This window comes from Dasypus novemcinctus, chromosome 15 (assembly GCF_030445035.2).
Source record: "Dasypus novemcinctus isolate mDasNov1 chromosome 15, mDasNov1.1.hap2, whole genome shotgun sequence".
NCBI classification, from domain to species: Eukaryota; Metazoa; Chordata; class Mammalia; order Cingulata; family Dasypodidae; genus Dasypus; species Dasypus novemcinctus.
Window position 1 is genome coordinate 60,686,258 of NC_080687.1, and position 18,893 is coordinate 60,705,150.

Sequence of the window (18,893 nt, forward strand, 5' to 3'; positions counted from 1 at the left end):
TGTTGTATTACAATTTTTAAAAGCTACCCAAACATATATACTTGTTTGACTTTGAAACTAGTTAAACTTAACACACTTAAGGGTTTTTCTTCAGACTCGTATTTGATGGATAATGTTCGATATTAACAATGTTTATGGTAGACTGAAGATATAAAATTAGGCATATGGTTATCTTTTCTTGAAAAAAGCTCTGATGCTTAGAATATGGTTTTAAACGTCTACCATGAAATGTAAATTTTTCTTTAATTTTATAAAGTGCCTAAATTAAAATTAAATTAGGAGTAGATTCTTTCTACATTCAGAGTGATAAATTATAAAATGCATCATTTAGAAATAGAATTCTGAGCCTTAAAGGGGTCTTGAACCCTGCTAGCTTTTTGGGGAGAGTAATGTCTTTATGTATATCTACACATAGGAATTGTTTTAAACTACTGAAACTGTTTTCATCTATCTTAACAGCTTTCAGAAAATAAATTTCACTTGACCTTAATAATCTGGGCTATTTTGACAATATTAGAAAAAAACAAAAACAGTGAGTGTTTAAAAAGTAAATCAATTTACTGCATTCTAAGAATAATTCTTTGTATTTATGGGAAAGTTTAGGAGAGAGGAATTGGGGTGAAGTAGATTCAGGCCCAAACACAGCCATTTTAGAGGTTATAATTTCTTCACACATACCTGGGGATAATCTTTGCACAGATTCCAGCCTTATTTTATTTGTGGGTCTGGTTTTAATGCTATCAAACAGCCAGGAAAATCCTACCTGCTTGTTGACACCCAAATTTCCTTTAAAAAAGTATATAAAGCCTTTTATTCCATAAGTGAATAAAGAGCTTATCCTTAAAATAATCAGTCCAATAAAAAGATACTGATTACCATCTACCTTGTTTTAAATAGGGAAGAAAATGTACAAAGGAAAGGTTTGCGGAGCAAGAAGTTGCCTGGACAATAAAGGGTAAATAGGAAGAAGATGCTGAAGACAAACTCTGATCAGCCCCATATATAACTTTAGTGGTGAAGAGGGAAAAGCAAGTGTGTGGTTTTGGAGCACTGCTCTTCGTATAACATGCCAAAAATTTACTTAAAAAAAAAAGTCATTTTCTTGAAGGAAATACAGTCCCAGGGAATTCACTAAGTGCTAGATAAAACTTCCTTAGAACTTTAAAAAAATTGTACTATATTTAACAAAACTTCCCATTTTACCATTTTTAAGTGTACAGTTCAGTGGTATAATTACATTCACAACCTTGTGCTGCTGTCACTGCCATCCCTTACCAAAACTTTTTCACCACCCCTAGATGGAAACCCTGTACCCATTAAGCAATAATTTCCCATTACCCCATCCCTGGTAACCACTAATCTACTTTATGAATTTGCATATTCTGGATATTTCATATAAGTGGAATCATACAATATTTGTCCTTTTGTGTCTGGTTTATTTCATTCAATGCTTTCAAAATTCATTTGTGTTGTAGCTTATATAAGAACTTCATTTTTATGGAATATGTATATACACACCCCATATTCATTATCTGTTGGTAGAAACAGGTTGTATCTACATTTTGGCTATTGTGAAGAATAATGCTGCTATGAACATTGGTATTTCTAAAACTTACTGTTTTTCCTGATTTTTAAGAAGGAGCCTATATTGAGGCTTACAAATAATTTATTAGTTATTTTCACCTTTTGACTATTTTCCTGTACCTGCAACAGTTAGGTGAAAGTTTATGCATATACTTTAATATTGAGCCAGAATTAATGAGAATATGTTTATTCTAAAGTCCTAGTATAATTTAAACATCAACAAAATGATTTATTTTAGAAATAGAGTTAAAGGAATTTTATACATTTATAATTTAACTGTAGAGTAGAAAGCACACCTAGTTACACAGTGGTTAAAGAGGCAGCAAAAACTGGCAAATTCCTGCCCATTAAGGACACCTGACAGGTTTAATAGAGTTGTAAGAAGTACTTACTTGTGTGACTGCTATGCTCTTTGTGCTAATAATTACCTGAGCCTATAAATACTTCCACAAAGTTTGTTATGTCTTAATTTTTTTTAGCAGCCATGAAGAACCCTGGAAGCTGCTCTAATATCACTGTTAAAATTTTGTTTTAAAATTTAAGCTCCACATTCAGATATTCTCATTTTGTTTGTGCTACAAAACCACTTTGTGATTTGCAGTTAATACAAACTTGGCAGATGACTCTCTGTCACTCCAACGTAGTTCTGAAAATCCAAAAGTACTGCTTTTTCCTAAGACTCTTGAAGTTGCATTAACCTATTTTAGCCTCTAGATGGTGATAATGCAAAAATCTACGTTTTCTTGCAGTTTACTTTGAAGACAACCAGCAGGTTAAAGAGGAAAAATTAATTAGGAATGCTTAGGCACTATTAACCTGAGTTGACAGGCTAAATGGGAGACAGTGAAAGTCTGTTTATCTGAGGAAAACTGTGCAGTATACAAAATGGTATAGTGTACTTCTCAAGCTATATGGTAAGGGACTGGGTTTTTATTTTTAATCTGTTTTGGGCCATAGTTTTGAAAAAGACTAAAAATGAATTTCTAGAAAATGAAATAAAGACAGACTACAAAATACAGGTCCAAATTTTTTTTTTAAGTTTTCAACAAGCACAAAATTACTGTCAAATTGCTTTAAAGTTTCTAAAGGCTTAACTTGCAATGTCTTGTACTTACCTCCTTACAGACCAGTAATGTTTTGTGGACAGGCACTGCTGTGTGGACTATTTGAGTAACACTGGGAAACTCATAAAGGGCATCCAATTCAGTAAGGAGAACCTGGGTTCAGAATGTGGCTCCTTTACTACTAGCTGGGTAGCCTTGGAAAACTCACTTAACCTTTCCAAGTCCCAATTTTCTCATGTGGGTCAGGTAAATTTTATATTTATGTTTAGGCTTTTTATGAGAACTCAATGATAATGTACCAGCCCCTGAGAAAGTACTCCGATGTTAGTTTAGACTGAATAATATAACTGGTATTTTACATATTAAATACTTAGATCTCTGCTCCATCATCTTATTGACTGGTGTTTTTCTATGAATAGATCAAATGTGTTCAGTTAATCATCAATTGGGGATACTTGAAAAAAAGCGTCCGTTTTGGGAAGTTCACACTCTTCATTGAGCTGGCAGATTTTGTAGGAAATGAGAGAATCATACAGAGAAATGAAGGTGTTGGAGGATACCTGTTTACCTAGACATACATGCAGTCAGATCACTTTCATACCTCAAATGTTTGAAGAACCACAGATGTACCATGCTATCAGCTCAAAGTCTATGTGATTATCATGAAACCCAACAAAGTTTGGCACTTAGATTAGGAAAGATTAAAGATGGCAGTTTATTCTTTGATTAATCAGTATAGCTATCATTTATGAAAACATACTTTGTCAAACACACATGATTTCAAACTTTATAACAATCTTGAGAGATGAATCATTTTAGAGAGAAGGAAAACTAAGGTTCAGCATTATTTAGTTGCCTAAATCACAAAATACCAGTTACTGGCTAGTTCCAAAGCTTTAGCCGGAAATCAAACTCCCAGATTTGTGTTCGTTAGCCACATTCTGGAAGCAAAATCCTACTATGGTGTCTAAATAAATCCTTATGGTTAAGATGAATGAAGCATAATATAATAAGACTACTAGACTTAGCTTCAAAAATTATAAAAGCTATACTAAAAAGATATTTAAATCATACAGTTTAACTACGACATTGGAAAAAAGTAGCTTCCACTATGAAACTGTTAGGATGTGCTAACATTTTAAAAATACCCTATCAACGATTTTGATATTTTTACTCCAAAGATCCTATATATATGAAACAATTCTCCATATTAACAAAGGTTTGGAGACTGAAAACAGGATTACCTTAACATGCTCACTTTGGCCAATATATGAGAATTTCAGTTTCTCTTACTAAAAGTCCTGAGATGTTAATATGCTGCTGATGTACATTCTATCTTCCTGTTCCAAAGAAGAAAAGAAATCCACAAATGTAAAATAACTTCCTGAAAAATGAAAATGCTGGTGGCATAGATAAATAAGAGTAGTAGAATCAATATTTTATAAACCAGAGGGTGTTTAGTTTATGTTAGGTAGGGGGATTTCTTCATATGTTATTTTAATAAAAGGGGATTTCATAGGTAAGAACCAATATTCAAAATTATAAAACAAATAGAATTGTTTGTGTATAAATACTGCATCAAAAATTTGTAAGAGACTTAACAAAAATTCTTTAGTTGATAAATATGGTTTGAAGAGGTAATAAAATCTCTTAATGGCTAAAGCAAGAGTCTTGTTTCCTGTTGGCCCAAAAATGGATGTTTCATTTCCCAAAAAAGTAGGTTCTCCACTGTAAAGAAATATTCTTGTATAATTGGTTTCTAGCTTCTTGAACTCTGCTCCAAATTCAGCCAACTTCTTATATGTCCTTAACACAAATTTGGAACAGTCGTAGGAGTCAAACCATGTCTCTGCCCCTTTTTCTGGGCTGGCTCGGACAGTCCATGTCTCGTAATAAATACCTGTTTCATTGTCCCATTTTACCCATTTTGCCATTTTGTTAAACGTGTTTCCTAGTTAAAAAAAAATTATGTGAACAAAGTTAACCATGTTAGTCTTAAGTAAATTGTTCTATTAATAATAGCCTCACTAAGGTATGACCACATATGAATAAATGACAAGTTTCTGAATTTCTAAACCTGTACCTTACAATAGAAACACAATGCCAATTTTTATTCCATTATGCAAAGCACCAAGTATTTCTGAATTATAAATGTTAAGATAAAATAGATGTATAGAGAAGTCTTACAAACAACTCTATAAACATTTATGCTGTAGTCAAAAGCAAATCTTGGCTTCAGAGGCAAAAGAATTATGGAAAAGGAAAAGGTGAATGGGGCAAAGGCACTGTGAGAAAAATTGGGGAGGGGGAAGATTCAGAGGTTTTCCATTGCAAGGCATGGTTTGCATACATAAAAATGGCTGCCTGAGAAACAGCTACTCTAGAAGGCCTATCTACAAATGATATTAGAGGAAACACCATGCCCTATTGCCTTTTCTCCCTGTACTTGCAGCTGTTTGGATTCTGCTTTTCAAACTATCCACCCACCACACAAATTCTTCCAATGAACCAACTAATTGGAAATGTTTTTGGCCAAATTCATGGTCATGGACTATATACATTCCAGGCTGTCTTAACTCTTTTCTCTCTCTTATTGCTTTGTACCAGACCAGAAGAATCTCTCCAAATGTTTATCAAACGTCGTACTCTGCATGGTTACAACTTCCACCTGGGCATTTATTATATCTAATTGAGCTTTGTCCCAACATTTCACTTTGTATGAACTGAACTGGGGATACTATTTTTAGTGTACTTCAACTTTGAAAAGTGACTGCTGTAATTAAGAGTTAATATGCTTCAAAACACTGTTGTGTAACATGAAGAAAGGTCAATGAACAGGATTAATCAGAAGAGAGATTGATGACTTAAAAGATTCAAGTACCAGTATATATAATTTTATAGAAAACAGTGATCATTGTTCATGTGATTATAGATTATTGTCAGAAGGAAGAATTTTCAGGTAATGAGAAATGTCGAGATGGAGACAGGAGAGTTGTGAACTGCCCTGGAATGAAAGAAAGAGCAGCTGTTTATTTTTCTGAGCATTGTTAAGAGAGAAGGACTTTTATATTGTTGGAATAGCTGGGAGCATATCAATTAGAAGGTAGGAAGAAAGATTAGACAGTAGAATGGTGGATTCTGTTAAAAGATTCCCAGATTCCATTTAAAAGACCTCAGTTCTAATCCTGGTTCTACTACATTCAGCTCTGTCACCTTAAGAAAAAGCTAAGTCACTTTACCTGGCTGAGTCTCAATTTCTTATTTTGTAAAAGGAAGAAGTATATCTCATCCTCCCACTGAACTATCAATTAACACACTCCAAAATACTTTGCAAAGAGCCATACAAATGGCAAGCATGAATTACTCAAGTTCTATGAGTCACTGGATAATTCATATCACAAAGACTACCTTCGTTTCAGTATGTTTCCACCTTTTTTGGGAACAGCAATTTATAGTGTAGAGCTCTGTAAATCATATGGCAAGCTCCTTATTTCTAGAATGCAATGGTGGTACATCCCCATTGTACAAATGAGGCAACTGGGTCAATAAAGTAAAATGGTGACTTGACCAAGGACACACAAGAAGTTACTGAAAAAGTTCTGCTAAACATCTTTCATCACTAACCAAAAATGTAACATATGCAGCAAAACTCCAACTGTTTTAGCAATACATCAGAAAGAATAGAAAAATATCAGGGGTAAAACACTGAAATTGCTCAAAGGGCCTCTAATGTACAATGTCATAGATATTTTAGGAGGCAGTGTAGTGAAATAGTTAAGAGAATGACCCATGAGGCTTGTCACAGCTGGAGTCCCACTTAATTAGCTGTGTGACCATAACCTTTCTATGCATCAGTTTTCCCATCTGTAAAATGGGGAAAAATAATAACTATCTCAGAGGGTTTCTGTGATGATAAATGATGTCATATATGTAAAGTATTTAGAACCATGCCTTTTGTGCCATCCCTTTTGAGTAAGGCCATCTGAATGGTAACTATTACTATTTTACAATATCAAAAAAAATTTTAATATATCATCAGTAAAATTTTTTTTAAAGATGCATTTAACAGGTCCTTTAATCAGTTATTTTTTGAGGGACTCTGGATTTTCCCACACTATTTTAGAAATTTGGATTTAATTGTACAAATCACTTAATCATTTTATTCATTTTGAGAAGGGAATAGGTCAGGAGATAAGCCAATCATTCCCTATAGTCATAGGTGAAGTGTTGCATGACTAATAGCTTAGGTCAAAGGTTAGTGGGTCTAGAGGTACATTTTACAAATGACCTCTAAAAAGTAGAACATTACTGAAATGCCTCAATGAAAGCAATTTCTTTCATCTGGATATTGATACAATCATCAAATGCTGCCATATTTTCAAAACTTACCTGATATGGTTGCTATTAGAACTAACGTTCCATTTTCCTTCCAGTGAATATCATCAATTCCTTCAAAAAAGCAGGCAGCTCCTTGATTACACCAAAAAGGGGCATTCATTTCAGGTCGGAGATGGGGGAATGTGCAGTTTCCAAGCTGGAAAAGTTCATACCATTCCATTGTGTAGTTCTTGCCAGTTAAAGTACTCCTGAATCCAATGGCATCATGCATAATTTTCTGTGTAAAAATAATATACATATAAAAGGATTTGTAAAGTAACAGTAGATGCAGGCAACCAAATGGGAGAAAACGTGGTATCCCTCAACTGTACATCAAGTAGAACTGCTCAGCTATTCCTCTTCCATATTGCTATTTTTGTGCCCACTCTATGGCTCCTCAAATTCTAGCCCCTCATCCACTCTAGTTTTGGCCACTAGGCTCATCTCAGATAGTATGGAAGTATGCTATGTGGACATGCTCCTCATTTCCTTACGGCTTAGAAAAGTACTAGAAGCCTCTGTGCCACGGTCTCAGGAAAGAACTCTATGTATCTCACAGAGTGCTAAGAAGATTAGATGGTGGACTAACCTAGAAAGGGTGCATACAACAGGGCCTGGAAATCAAGAAGTGTTTCCTGCCTCCCTTGCCTCTTCCTCTGAGCTTCCTCCTTTCTTTCCCCAGGCGCTGGGTATAGGCGTTGGGTTCAGACTCAGAATATAAAAAAGGGTTAAAGTCACCGCAGTTGTTCTTGTTCATATTACAAAATATAATAAACAATATTGCAATTACTTTGTAAATAATTACATTATTTTTGACTACTCATTTTATATATGCTAAGAAGAATGCCAATAAACATGACCTAAAATCTGCCATTTTAACAGTGATTATTCCATCAAATCAATGTAATTAACCAAATCACTTAATTAACCAAAGATATAAGAACAAGAGGCATTCTTACCATGTGTCCCAAGAGGTCTCCATATTTAAATTCCCATACTGGGGCTTGTAATCGAAAGACTTCAATGACATCATCATTTTTCATATTTGGGATAGGAGAGCCAGTTGGACAGAAAGTATATTTAGCTTGACAATAAGGATCTGATTCTGGACGGAAGGAAACACGCCTAAAACAGAAAAAGAAACTATTAACTTAGATTCTAACAGAAATTTGGTTTCTCACACATCTTAGAATCCAGATTTTACTTCACTGTCAGTAACATTTTTAAGGAAAACATTCAAAACTCAGACCATACCATATAAATACAAATAAACATTTTATTTGTTATCCTGTAAACAGGAAGAAGAAATATCAAGTATCACAAGATTTATAAGAGTCTCTGGTAGGTACATTTTAATACTAGAATTCAGGCCTCAAGGAAAGAGGTAGCAGGGGCTGTGGCATTTTGCACAAATCCAGTACGGTGTGAATAGTAACCCCTGGAGTCATGTGACCATGGGGGGGGGTTGAGCAGGGGAATGAGTTTAAAGATATTAAGTAGCAGATCTGAAATGATTGAATTTGCTATAAAATAAATCTTATTTTATTAAAAAGGGGTGTGTGCAGAGGCGAAATTAAGGCTGAGTGACCACTGAGGAGGTTAGGTGATTGCAATAACACAGGCAAGAAAAGAAGGCCTCAGAAGGGCATGGCAGTAGGACTAGAAGAGGGATTATTGTTAAATTTAGCTCAGCCCACCTTTACAGGTTGCCTTCCCTACCTCAAACTGGGAAGGGAAAGATGAAAAACAAGCTGCCTCTAAATGTCCTCTAAGAATCCTAGATCCCTAAGGTTCCAGCCAGATCCACTGTTTTAAAATCCTAACACATCAGCAGAAATTTTTATTTTAAAGTGAGGTTAATAAATCATAATAAAAACACAAACCCCCCCAAATTGTTACAACTTTTGGTATACTTACCTGTTTTATAGGTGTTCACCTGGCTTAAACAAATACTTTAACCATACATTTGTCCGATTTTCAGAATTTCACCAAGAGTTCCACTTACCCACAGTATAATTTATTTTAGGGCTAAAGTAATTTTAAAAGCATAATTTACGCTAAAAGTATTTTTATAATCACTTGTTAAAGAGACACCAAGAAACGATAGTTAAAAACCTGGTCTTAATTGAAATTCGAGCAGTTTTGCATAAACACTCTTGTTTTACTGAATATTCAGTTACCTCTTATGAATAGTTTAATATTTTCAAGAAAACCCGATTCAAACCAAAACTTCCTTTCTTCATGGAAATTAAGCAAAACACCAAAATGGTGCAAACCATTCGGTGGGCCAAATACTCCTAATATCAAAGTATTGACAATATTTACTAGACTTAATTCTCCCAACAACCCCGAGTTACTTTCCGACTGAGGACAGGTAGGTACAGACACTGAGTAACTTTCCCAAGGGCACATAGCTAGTGAAGGTGGAGCCAGATTTGATCCTGATCAGTCAGAACCCGGAACCTGCCCCTAACCACTAGATAACCTTCCTCCCCAAGCACAGTTCTGCTACCCGCCTCACCCCCCAGAGATGTTGGTGGATTTTGTGTGTCCACCAAAAGCTGATCTTGGTGCCTGCCTAGTGCTGACACGTGTTCTTCCCGCAAGTTTATCTATCTCTGACAGTCTTAGGCCGTGTAAACACTTTTCTGGGGTCAAAGACTCCAGTCAGTTTCAAGTTTGCTGCCTCTGTCCTCGACTTATGACTCGAGTCGTGCCTCCAGGTCGAAGAAAGGGACAGGAGAAAGCGACTAACCTCGGTTTGCCTGGGACTCAGGGGGGAGAGGGGAACCGGCTCCGGGGGCTTGGGACCTGTAAAATTTGTTTGGAACTAATGACAATGCATTAAGTAAGTACCAAACAAGGTATTCAAACAGTCTTCCCCAGTTATTTAAGCAGTTACTTGTACCTGAAAGTCACTCCCCTATTCTTTCATGATTTGGGACTGCTCTGAGCCTGCGTCAAACCACAGCTGGCTCAAGGGTCCCGAGATGAGAAAAGGCCCCTGGGAACTGCGACGCCTGAGTTCTCAACTTTGCTCTGCATTGCAGAAGGCACTGCAGGCGTTCTGGGCGTCGCCTGTGGGCCTCCGCCGCGCGTGCCCCTGCACGGTCACGCGCCGGCTCCGGGTTCACGCACCCCACCCTTTCCGCCCCGCGACGTGCGCGCGCCGAGGAGTCCGCGCCTGTTCCCGCGTGCGCGCTCCGTCGCCACCCCGCGCGCGTCCCTTCCAGCGCTCGGTGCGCACTCACTTGTAGGGCACCGGCCACTGGCGCTGGGCGGGATCGCTCGAGGCCCGAGGCCAGCCAGGAGCCGCCGACAGCCAGAACAGCGCTAGGACCCAGCGCCAAGGCGCGCGCTCCGGGGCTGAGCCCGCGCTCGGTTGTCCCCGGGACCCCGGGCCGACGCTTCCTGCGGGCGCCATGTGGCGGCTCCAGGGGCTTCAGCGGTCTCCCCAGCCCGGCGGTTGGCGAGCCCCGTGAACCGAGCATGCGCGGAGCTGTTCTTCCGACTCGGCGCCAACCCCGGCACTCCGGCCGCGGGCGGCTGGCGGGTCCCGCCTTTACCCCTGTGCGCTCCGCCCGGAGACTCTGCTTTAGCGTGAACCCGGCCAGAAGGTAGAGCCACCTGAGGAGATTCTGAGACATACTCATGCCCAGACCCGGCTCCTCACTCCCAGATACCAGCTTTAACTGTTCTGTTTTTGTCCGAACTCCCCAGGTGATTCTAATACGCAGCCAGGGTCGAGAATCTGCACCGCAGATGGATTTTAAGGGTTGATGTAATTAATTCCCTCATGTTTTTGAGCCTTATGTGTTTCTACCTATAAAACCAGGTCCCCACTTCAATTTTAAAAAGTATATATATTTGTCTACGGCCATACCACCCTGAACGCGCCCGATGGTCTAAACAGCGTAGATATTTGAAAACCGCTTTCTTTTGATATTTGTAGCTGGTGTTGGCTCTGAGGATAAAGAGAATGACTTCGTGGTTTTCTGACTTTCCTTTCCGGTTTCCACTCTTACTGGTTTGCTTGACGGTTTTCATAGGGGCAGTGACATCATTTGTTTTTATTTCTATTTTTAAAAGTGAAGATAGTTGCTCCTAATGCCAAGGACATACGCATCGCTAGTCACTTGAAAGGGAGCGCAGCAGAAAGAAATGTGTTGGAGGAAAGAGCCAGCAGTGCCTGTGGGGGGCGTGCAAGAGTTGGCAGACCTGAACTTCTGCAAGCTTGGTGCAGTCATACCTGGTGGGTTCGCTGATGGCTGTGAAGCCAACTGTTCATTTTAATTAAAGCTCACTGACTTTAAAACCTTCCAGAAACGGTGGTGCAGTCTCAGCTACCTTTTTTTTTTTTAACCTTTCTGTGCCAGGATCTAGGTCAGGAATTCTCAAGCTTTGCTGCACGAGAGAATCACTTGGGCAGCTTTCAAAAGCCCAAGCCAATTACATCAGACCTTCTGGAGGTGGAAACTCTCCCGGTGATTCTCCTGTGCAGGCAAGTTTGAGGACCAGTTCTCTACCTGGAGTGAGCAGTGAAACTTGTCTGCACAAGGAATCACCTGGGAGCTTCCAAAAAAAATATTGATGCCTGTGTCCCATCTCCAGAGACGGTGATTTAATTAGTCTGGAAAATGGCTTGGTTTTTGGAATTTTAAAAATTCCAGATGATTCTCAGATGATTCTCATACACAGACAAATTTGGGAACCATTGCTCCTTGCACTAGTATTGTCTCACTTTTTAGAGGACATAAAAATTACTTGGGTATCTTGTTAAAATACAGATTCCATTTCACCTCCCAGGTTACAGGTGGCCTGTGGTTCTCGGGCCACACAATAGGGCTTGAGGCTTTGGACATCACAGTAGAGGATCTCCTGTTTCTGGCCCTTGTTCTGCTGGAATCACTTTTAGATAGGTGACTCCATCTTTTAAAATAAAAAATTGATATACCAGTGTAATTGTTTTTTAGATTTTTTTACTTTTTTCAATTAATTCCCCTCATAAGGATCTGTATGTTATATTATTGTTTTCAAACTGAACAGTTAAAATCAGTTTTATTTTAAGATTACTTTAAAAGTTCACAATATTTTGGAAATTTTTGGAGACAATCTGGAGATGTCCCACAATGAGACTTTGGAATCATTATTTTAGATTAGGAGTGCGTTGCTTCTTGATACTTACACAGATCTATCTGAACAGGCTGCTTACTGCTATTTTACATACATATTCCCAGATAGCTATTCCTGTATAAAACACCAAAATATAGTGACTTTAACAACTGTTCATTATCTTTCTTGGCTCTCTGGGTTGGCTAGGCCCAAGTTCGTGGTGTTTACTAGAGGGTTCTCATGCAATTGCAATCAAATGCTGACTGGAGGGAAGCTGATGTGGCTAAACTGATAAGAGCATCCGCCTACCATATGGAGGGTCCCCAGTTTGATACCCAGGGCCTCCTGACCTATGTGATGAGCTGGCCCACTCGCAGTGCTGCTGTGTGCTAGGAGTGCCCTGCTGTGCAGGGAACTACTGGAGCCGCCCCATGTGAAAAAAGTACAGCCCGCCCAGGAGTGGTGCCGCACAGACGGAGAGCTGATGCAGCAAGATGACGCAACAGAAAAGACGCAGTTTCCCGGTGCTGCCTTACAATGCAAGCAGATGCAGAAGAACACACAGTGAATGGGCACAGAGAGCAGACAATGGTGGGGGGGGGGGAGAAGTAAAAAATAAATCTTTAACAACAATAATAACAAAAAAAGCTGGCTGGAGCCAAAATCATCTGAAGGCTTAACTGGGCTGGATATTCATGACTGCCTATCACCCTCCTGTATGGTGCCTGAGCTGGGGTGGCTGGAACAGCTGGGGCTTGCTGCATATCTTTCTCCACAAGGTCCTTCCGTGAGGCAACCTTGGACTTCTAGTGTGCTTGTGCTTCTTATGTGATAGCTGGCATCCTCCAGAGCAGCTGTTCCAAGAGACCCATGAATTCCTCTTATGATTTAGCTTTGAAAGGCCACTTTGGCTACATTCTGTTGATGGAAAGTGAGTTCAAATTTAATGAGAGTGGACTACAAAAGGCCATGAATACCAGGGGTAATGGATATGAAGGACATATGTATACGCTATCACATACATACATGTGTAAAATATAAGTTGGAATCTCTGTGCCATCAAAAATTTCACGCAGTGGGGCATTGTGAGGGGGATTTGTTTTGTTTGAGCTGCTGCTGTTTTGAGGATTTGCTGGACTGATTGATAAGACTTGCCACTCTTTTCTTCCACTGCAAGTAGGATTGACCTGAGAATCATCTATAGATTATTGCCCCTGAGAACTGATGGTAAAATTAGTGTTTTTCACATTGAAGACAATACTGCTTATAAATCAGTCTCAAAAATGACTTCCAAACGTATTTTATTATAGCACATAAAGATAGGTTTTTGTTTTTAGGAGATATGATGCTATCTTGAATTTTTTTTTAAGTTTAGTTCTGCTTTATACCAAACTTGAACTACCTTGCAAAAATTAGTATCTTTGTGGATATTCCAGCTTGTGCCTTCAGAATTACATACTGTCAATGCAAAATGTTTGTTATTTAATAATTTATATATTTTTATATAACTATAAATCCTTATGTCTATAAAGTCCATTTGCCACAAGGACTTTTTATACATTGAAGCTGTGTAAAAGCTAAAGATGGGTAGTGCCCCTAATGATTGTCACCAACTTCTTACAAAAGGATCTCTGAGCAACTTTGACAACTATATGTTGCTATGTTGACTTTTTAAAACAAAATTAATGAATTATTTCGAAGTTATTATCAAGTCTAGAAGATTTTCCAAAAATACTATTTTTACATGCTAATCACATATGTTACTACTCATATGTGCCCTTTGCACATATGCTTTACTTAAGAATTGCTCATAGGTTCTTCTTGTCAGCTGTATTAAATTATCCCAACTCCTCTCTCTTTGTGGGTGGTTTTGGGGTCAAGAACTTTCCTGGCTGGGAAGGACTGCACTGTCAACAGTTCTGTAAAGCCGACCCTTCAGTTTTCCCTGTGCTGTCAGCTAAGATCTTCCTTGGTTGTCAAGTCACAGTGGGTCAGGTTAATAATGTGGATGGAGGGAAAGAAAAGGCTGAAAAGCTGATTTCTGGGTAAGCTGGTTCTCCAGGGCTTTCTTATTTTCCTTCCTTCAGATAAATATACATGTGGCTGCTTTTCTGATGGATGGACAAATTATCTTTTATTACAGGGCTGTAGTATTTGGTGATTGGTTTTAAGATGGGAATGGGAAGGGTAAGGGATTGTGGTTTAAAGTGATAAGACCAGGTGGCTTTGATCAAATCATAGGCATACTCTTTCAAAATACATTGGCTTACACTGTAAGAAAAAAAATTCAAAATAGCAATTCTCTTGTATTGCATCATTCAGTGGTATAGATCAATTTGTGCTCGCTTTAATTCTTTCCTGTTGATCCTAGCACATTTAGCCTTCATTTCTCTTACCAACTGGATATTTAAATGAAACATCATGTTGGAAGAGATTTCTTTTGAGTGCAGTGCCTGTAAGCTTTTGTTCCAAACATTGCAGTGTTTGAGAGAAAAGTGTCAGTTGATAATTTTAACCTTCTGCACAGCCATGCTGTTAGGTGCCTAAAAAATGTTTTCTCCCACTCAGTTAACCACTTCTCCTCTGATAAATTTCCTGATGCCAGCACAGCCACTGCCATGAGGGAGCATGGATGCAAGCACCTCTGTCGGGATGTGAGTGGATGCTACCAACAACTTGGTGTGACCTGTGCTTTCATATGCAGGGCCCCTCTGTATGAAATTTTTGATGGAATAGGAAAAATGGTATTTTTAAAAAATGGGCCAGAGACTTCGTTTATAAATAAGGTCCCAATTTTTAACTCCTAGTAAACACTTCAAATCTGTCCGTCACTCTTCAGATGGTTGGGGATATTTGAAATATCCTTTGAAAAATAGCACCTTAGCACCATTTAGCACTAATCAAATGAATTACATTACTCTATCACTTGTTAATAGGTACTTGAAATGTTATCCGATTCAAATATTAAATAATCTTCGTTGAATTATTCATATATATATGATTTTTAGACAAACTGTCATTTTTATTTTTTACTTTTTAAAGTCAGAAGCAACACTTTCCTGCCCTGTTTCAAACAGATGGGCATTGAGTTGTTCCAAGGGCTTTTTCCTGAACCTCCAGGTTGGCTCTTTCCCAGGAACCAACTGTAACTGTGGTCACTTGACTTGTTTTTAATAATAACTACAATAAAAAGCAGGGAGAATTTTTTAAGTGAGATGGAGATATTGGAATGTTGTCTGCATTTACAACTGAAGCGGATGACTGAAGTAATTTAAATTATTTCTCTGAAGGCATTTATTCTGTTCTTTATGATTCATATAAAGGCATGATACTTTCTTTTAAGTTCTCTGAATCATAAAGACTTATGATGTGATTACAGCTATAAAGTGCTACCACTCAAAGTTTATCAGGAGACTAGTTGCTTCTGAAATACTCATCTGCTTTGGATATCTTTTGAATTATCCATTTCTGTGAACTCTTCCTATGTTATTTTTTGAAGTAGGATAGGAGAAGAGAGTATGAGTGTAGCAGAAGAACTACCAAGTGATAAGAAACCACATTGTTGCAGGTAGATTTCATATTGGTGGAAGAGGATTACACACACACGCATACACATGCATACACGCTCACCTTTGCTGGAACGAAAATCAGCGTATCTTGTTGTGACTCTGCCCCCTCCCTTGGGATCCTTACAGTTTTGTGTAGGGAATTCCTGCTAGAATTGTCAAGGAATTACATTTCTACAGTGCCACAAGTCTTGTATTCTCACAGGTTAAATCAACTGCTCAGCAAGAACTTGATGCTATTGATTCCCTTTAAGGAAGGTTTACAATCATTGAATTCTCTTGGTGCCTGAACTCAACTCAGCATCCACAAGCTCACATTCCTACCAGCAGAGGAACAAAAGAGGCAGAGCCCAGAACAGGCACATAGTATTTTCCTGGTGCTGTTTACTTTATTTTGCTTATTGGCTCTCTCCTCATTTTAGAAAGTGAGCTCAAGGGAGCATGGGATTTTTCTGTTTTGTTCACTACACAATCTCCTGCACCAGTAACAGCCACTGGCACATATTAAGCCCTCAATACCCCTTTGTTGAATTGAATGAGTGTCTACAATTCACCCAACATCCCCCGTAAGAGGGTCCCCTAAGCAAGCTATCACAGTTCTTAGAGTGGTCTCTGGAGGTGATCATAGAGGACTTCTCTAACTGTGATCTCTTTTTTAGATAAAGGCCTCCAAACAAAGTTGCTATAAAATATAATTTATAAAAATTACCTTATTTTAAGAACGTAAATTTGAATTATTACAGCTTTTTGGTCTGTAACAGTTAATACTATGATGAAACAGAACTTACAGAACTCAAGTGTTACAGAGCAGTGAAAATTCTTAATGTGGGGGAGAAGTAGAATTTTCCCAAAACATTATTTTTCTACCCTACAAAGCCACACAAATAGAAAAGGAAGGTGTTTCAGGATGGGGAAGGCCTGGCAGAAAAAAGTTAAAGTAGGCCTGAGGCTGCTGTCTTTAGAAGGGCCTGCTTGCAAGGTTGGCCCTGGGCTGGCATTTGGAAACTTGACACTTGACCCGTTCTCTAATGAGAGTAGTTCACTGTACCTAGATTATTTGTGCAAACCATGTGATTCATGACGAACATCTGCTTTCCTTCTGGGAGTCTGGAATTCTTATAATTGTGAGGCAGAAGTTATCTATATCAGCAGTCGCCAATAAAAACCTTGGGAGCATTGTCTTAGTTTCCAGGCTGCAATGAGAGATACCACACAACGGGTTGGTTTACTCCAGGAATTTATTGATTTGCAGTTTCAGAAGCTGGAAGGCTTGCTTCCTTCTGGGATCAATCGTGTTCTGGCTGGCTAGTGATCCCTCGGTTCCTTCACTTTCCTGTAACATGGTGATGTCCTCTCCTTTCTCTTCTCGGTTCTGTTTACTTTCAGCTTCTAGCTCCTCTCTGGCTTCCAGCTCCTCTGGTGGCTTTCTTTCACTGTTTCTGAATTTCTTCTGTTTGTAAAGGACTCTAGTAATCCAGATTAAGACCCAACCTCATTCAGTTGGGCTACACTTTAATTTAAAATAGCACCTTCAAGAGATCCTATTTATAGTGGGCTCATTCCCAAAGATGCAAGGATTAAGACTAAGAACATGTCCACGTTTGGGGTACATAATCCAAGTCACCACATGCATTGAGATTTCCTGGGCAGAAACATTGCACACGTTGAGTTTTTTTGCTTTTGGAACAAAGATTATGCTCAGCATGTCTCCTCACAGAAGGGCGAGAGCATCTTAAGCCTCTGCACGGATTTCTTCAGACTCTGCCTGGGTTTTTTCCTGCTAATCCTGTCATGTATCCTTTAACTGTAATAAACCTTAGCCATGAGCAAAACTATGCCAAGAGTCCTTCTTATGAATAATCACGTGTGGGTGGTCTTGGGGATACATGAAAATCATTGAGGTAGCTTAGAGTTATGTACCCCAGCAAAACATGTTCTTAATACATTCTTGTGGGTGTGAACCCATTGTAAAATAGGATTTTTTAAAATCAACAAATCCGTTTTATTGATACATATAAAGCATAAATCCATTCAAAGTGTATACTCAATGATGTTTGGTGTAATCACATATTTCTGCATTCATCACTTCAGTCATTCTTAGAGCACTTTCATTATTCCAATTATAAAAATTATAATAATAAAAACCAAAGAAACAAAACTCATCATCTCTCAACTCCCTATGCTTTCACTGCTGTATGTAGCTGCAATTCTTTTTCCTTCTCTTTAATATATTGTGTTTATATTTTTTAAAAACAGTCTTATATATGCAATATCACCCATATTCATGTTTTACATGAGATTTTATTATCTTATACAGTCCCATGTTACAGTTTTTAGCTTTCCTTCTAGTAATATACATGACCTTTCAACTACTGTCATACCCATATAATAGCTTTGGTAGTTACAAACACCATGATATGCTTTCACCATTTCTAATCATTTCCAAATATTTACAAACAACCTTTTTACCAATTCTGTACCAATTAAACCTCAGCTTTTCATTTTCTACCCTCTATTTTCTAGTGACCTATTCTAATTATTAATGCCATGAGTTAACACAATATATTTAGTTCATAATAGTGCAATCATATACTTTTTGTCCTATTGTGTCTTGCTTGCTTCATTCTACATAATGTCCTACAGGTTCATCCATGTTCTCATATGTTCCATGACTTTATTTCTTCTTACTGCAGCATAATATTCCATCATTTGTATACACCACAGTTTACTTATCCATTCATCAGTGGATGGACACCTGGGTTGTTTCCGGCTTTTGGCATTGTCAATAATGCCATATGAACTTTGGTGTGCAGATGTCTGTATGTGTTTCTGCTCTCAGTTCTTCTGGGTATATACCTAGAAATGGTATTGCCGGGTCCCGTGGCAAGTCTATATTCACCTTGCTTAGGAACTGCTGAACAGTCCTCCACAGTGGCTGCATCATTCCACATTCCCATCAACAGTGGATAAGCATTCCTACCTCTCCACATCGTCTCCAGCATTTATAGTTTTCTGAGTTTTTAATAGCGGCCATTCTAATAGGTGTGAAATGATAACTTATAGTTTTGATTTGCATTTCCCTAATAGCTAGTGATGTTGAACAGTTTTTCATGTGTTTCTTCACCATTTGTATTTCTTCTTTGGACAATTGTCTTTTCTTTTGCTCATTTTTCAGTTGGGGAGTTTGTCT

General features: G+C 38.3%; 1 protein-coding gene across 2 annotated transcripts; it reads right to left on the reverse strand.

Moving 5' to 3' along the window:
• Positions 1-3,344: 3,344 nt before the first annotated feature.
• Positions 3,345-10,702, reverse strand: CLN5 (CLN5 intracellular trafficking protein). 2 transcript variants are annotated; one of them, XM_004481971.4, is made up of 4 exons: positions 10,277-10,702; positions 7,985-8,150; positions 7,038-7,263; positions 3,345-4,599 (listed from the first exon to the last, which is right to left on the reverse strand). In XM_004481971.4, exons 1-4 carry the CDS (start codon positions 10,447-10,449, stop codon positions 4,106-4,108), a joined length of 1,059 nt encoding a protein of 352 aa, XP_004482028.2. In that variant the 5' UTR covers positions 10,450-10,702; the 3' UTR covers positions 3,345-4,105. The 2 variants fall into 2 exon arrangements, with proteins under 2 accessions (XP_004482028.2, XP_058132545.1); XM_058276562.2 differs by having other exon boundaries at positions 3,345-5,652.
• Between the last annotated feature and the right edge of the window lie 8,191 nt (positions 10,703-18,893).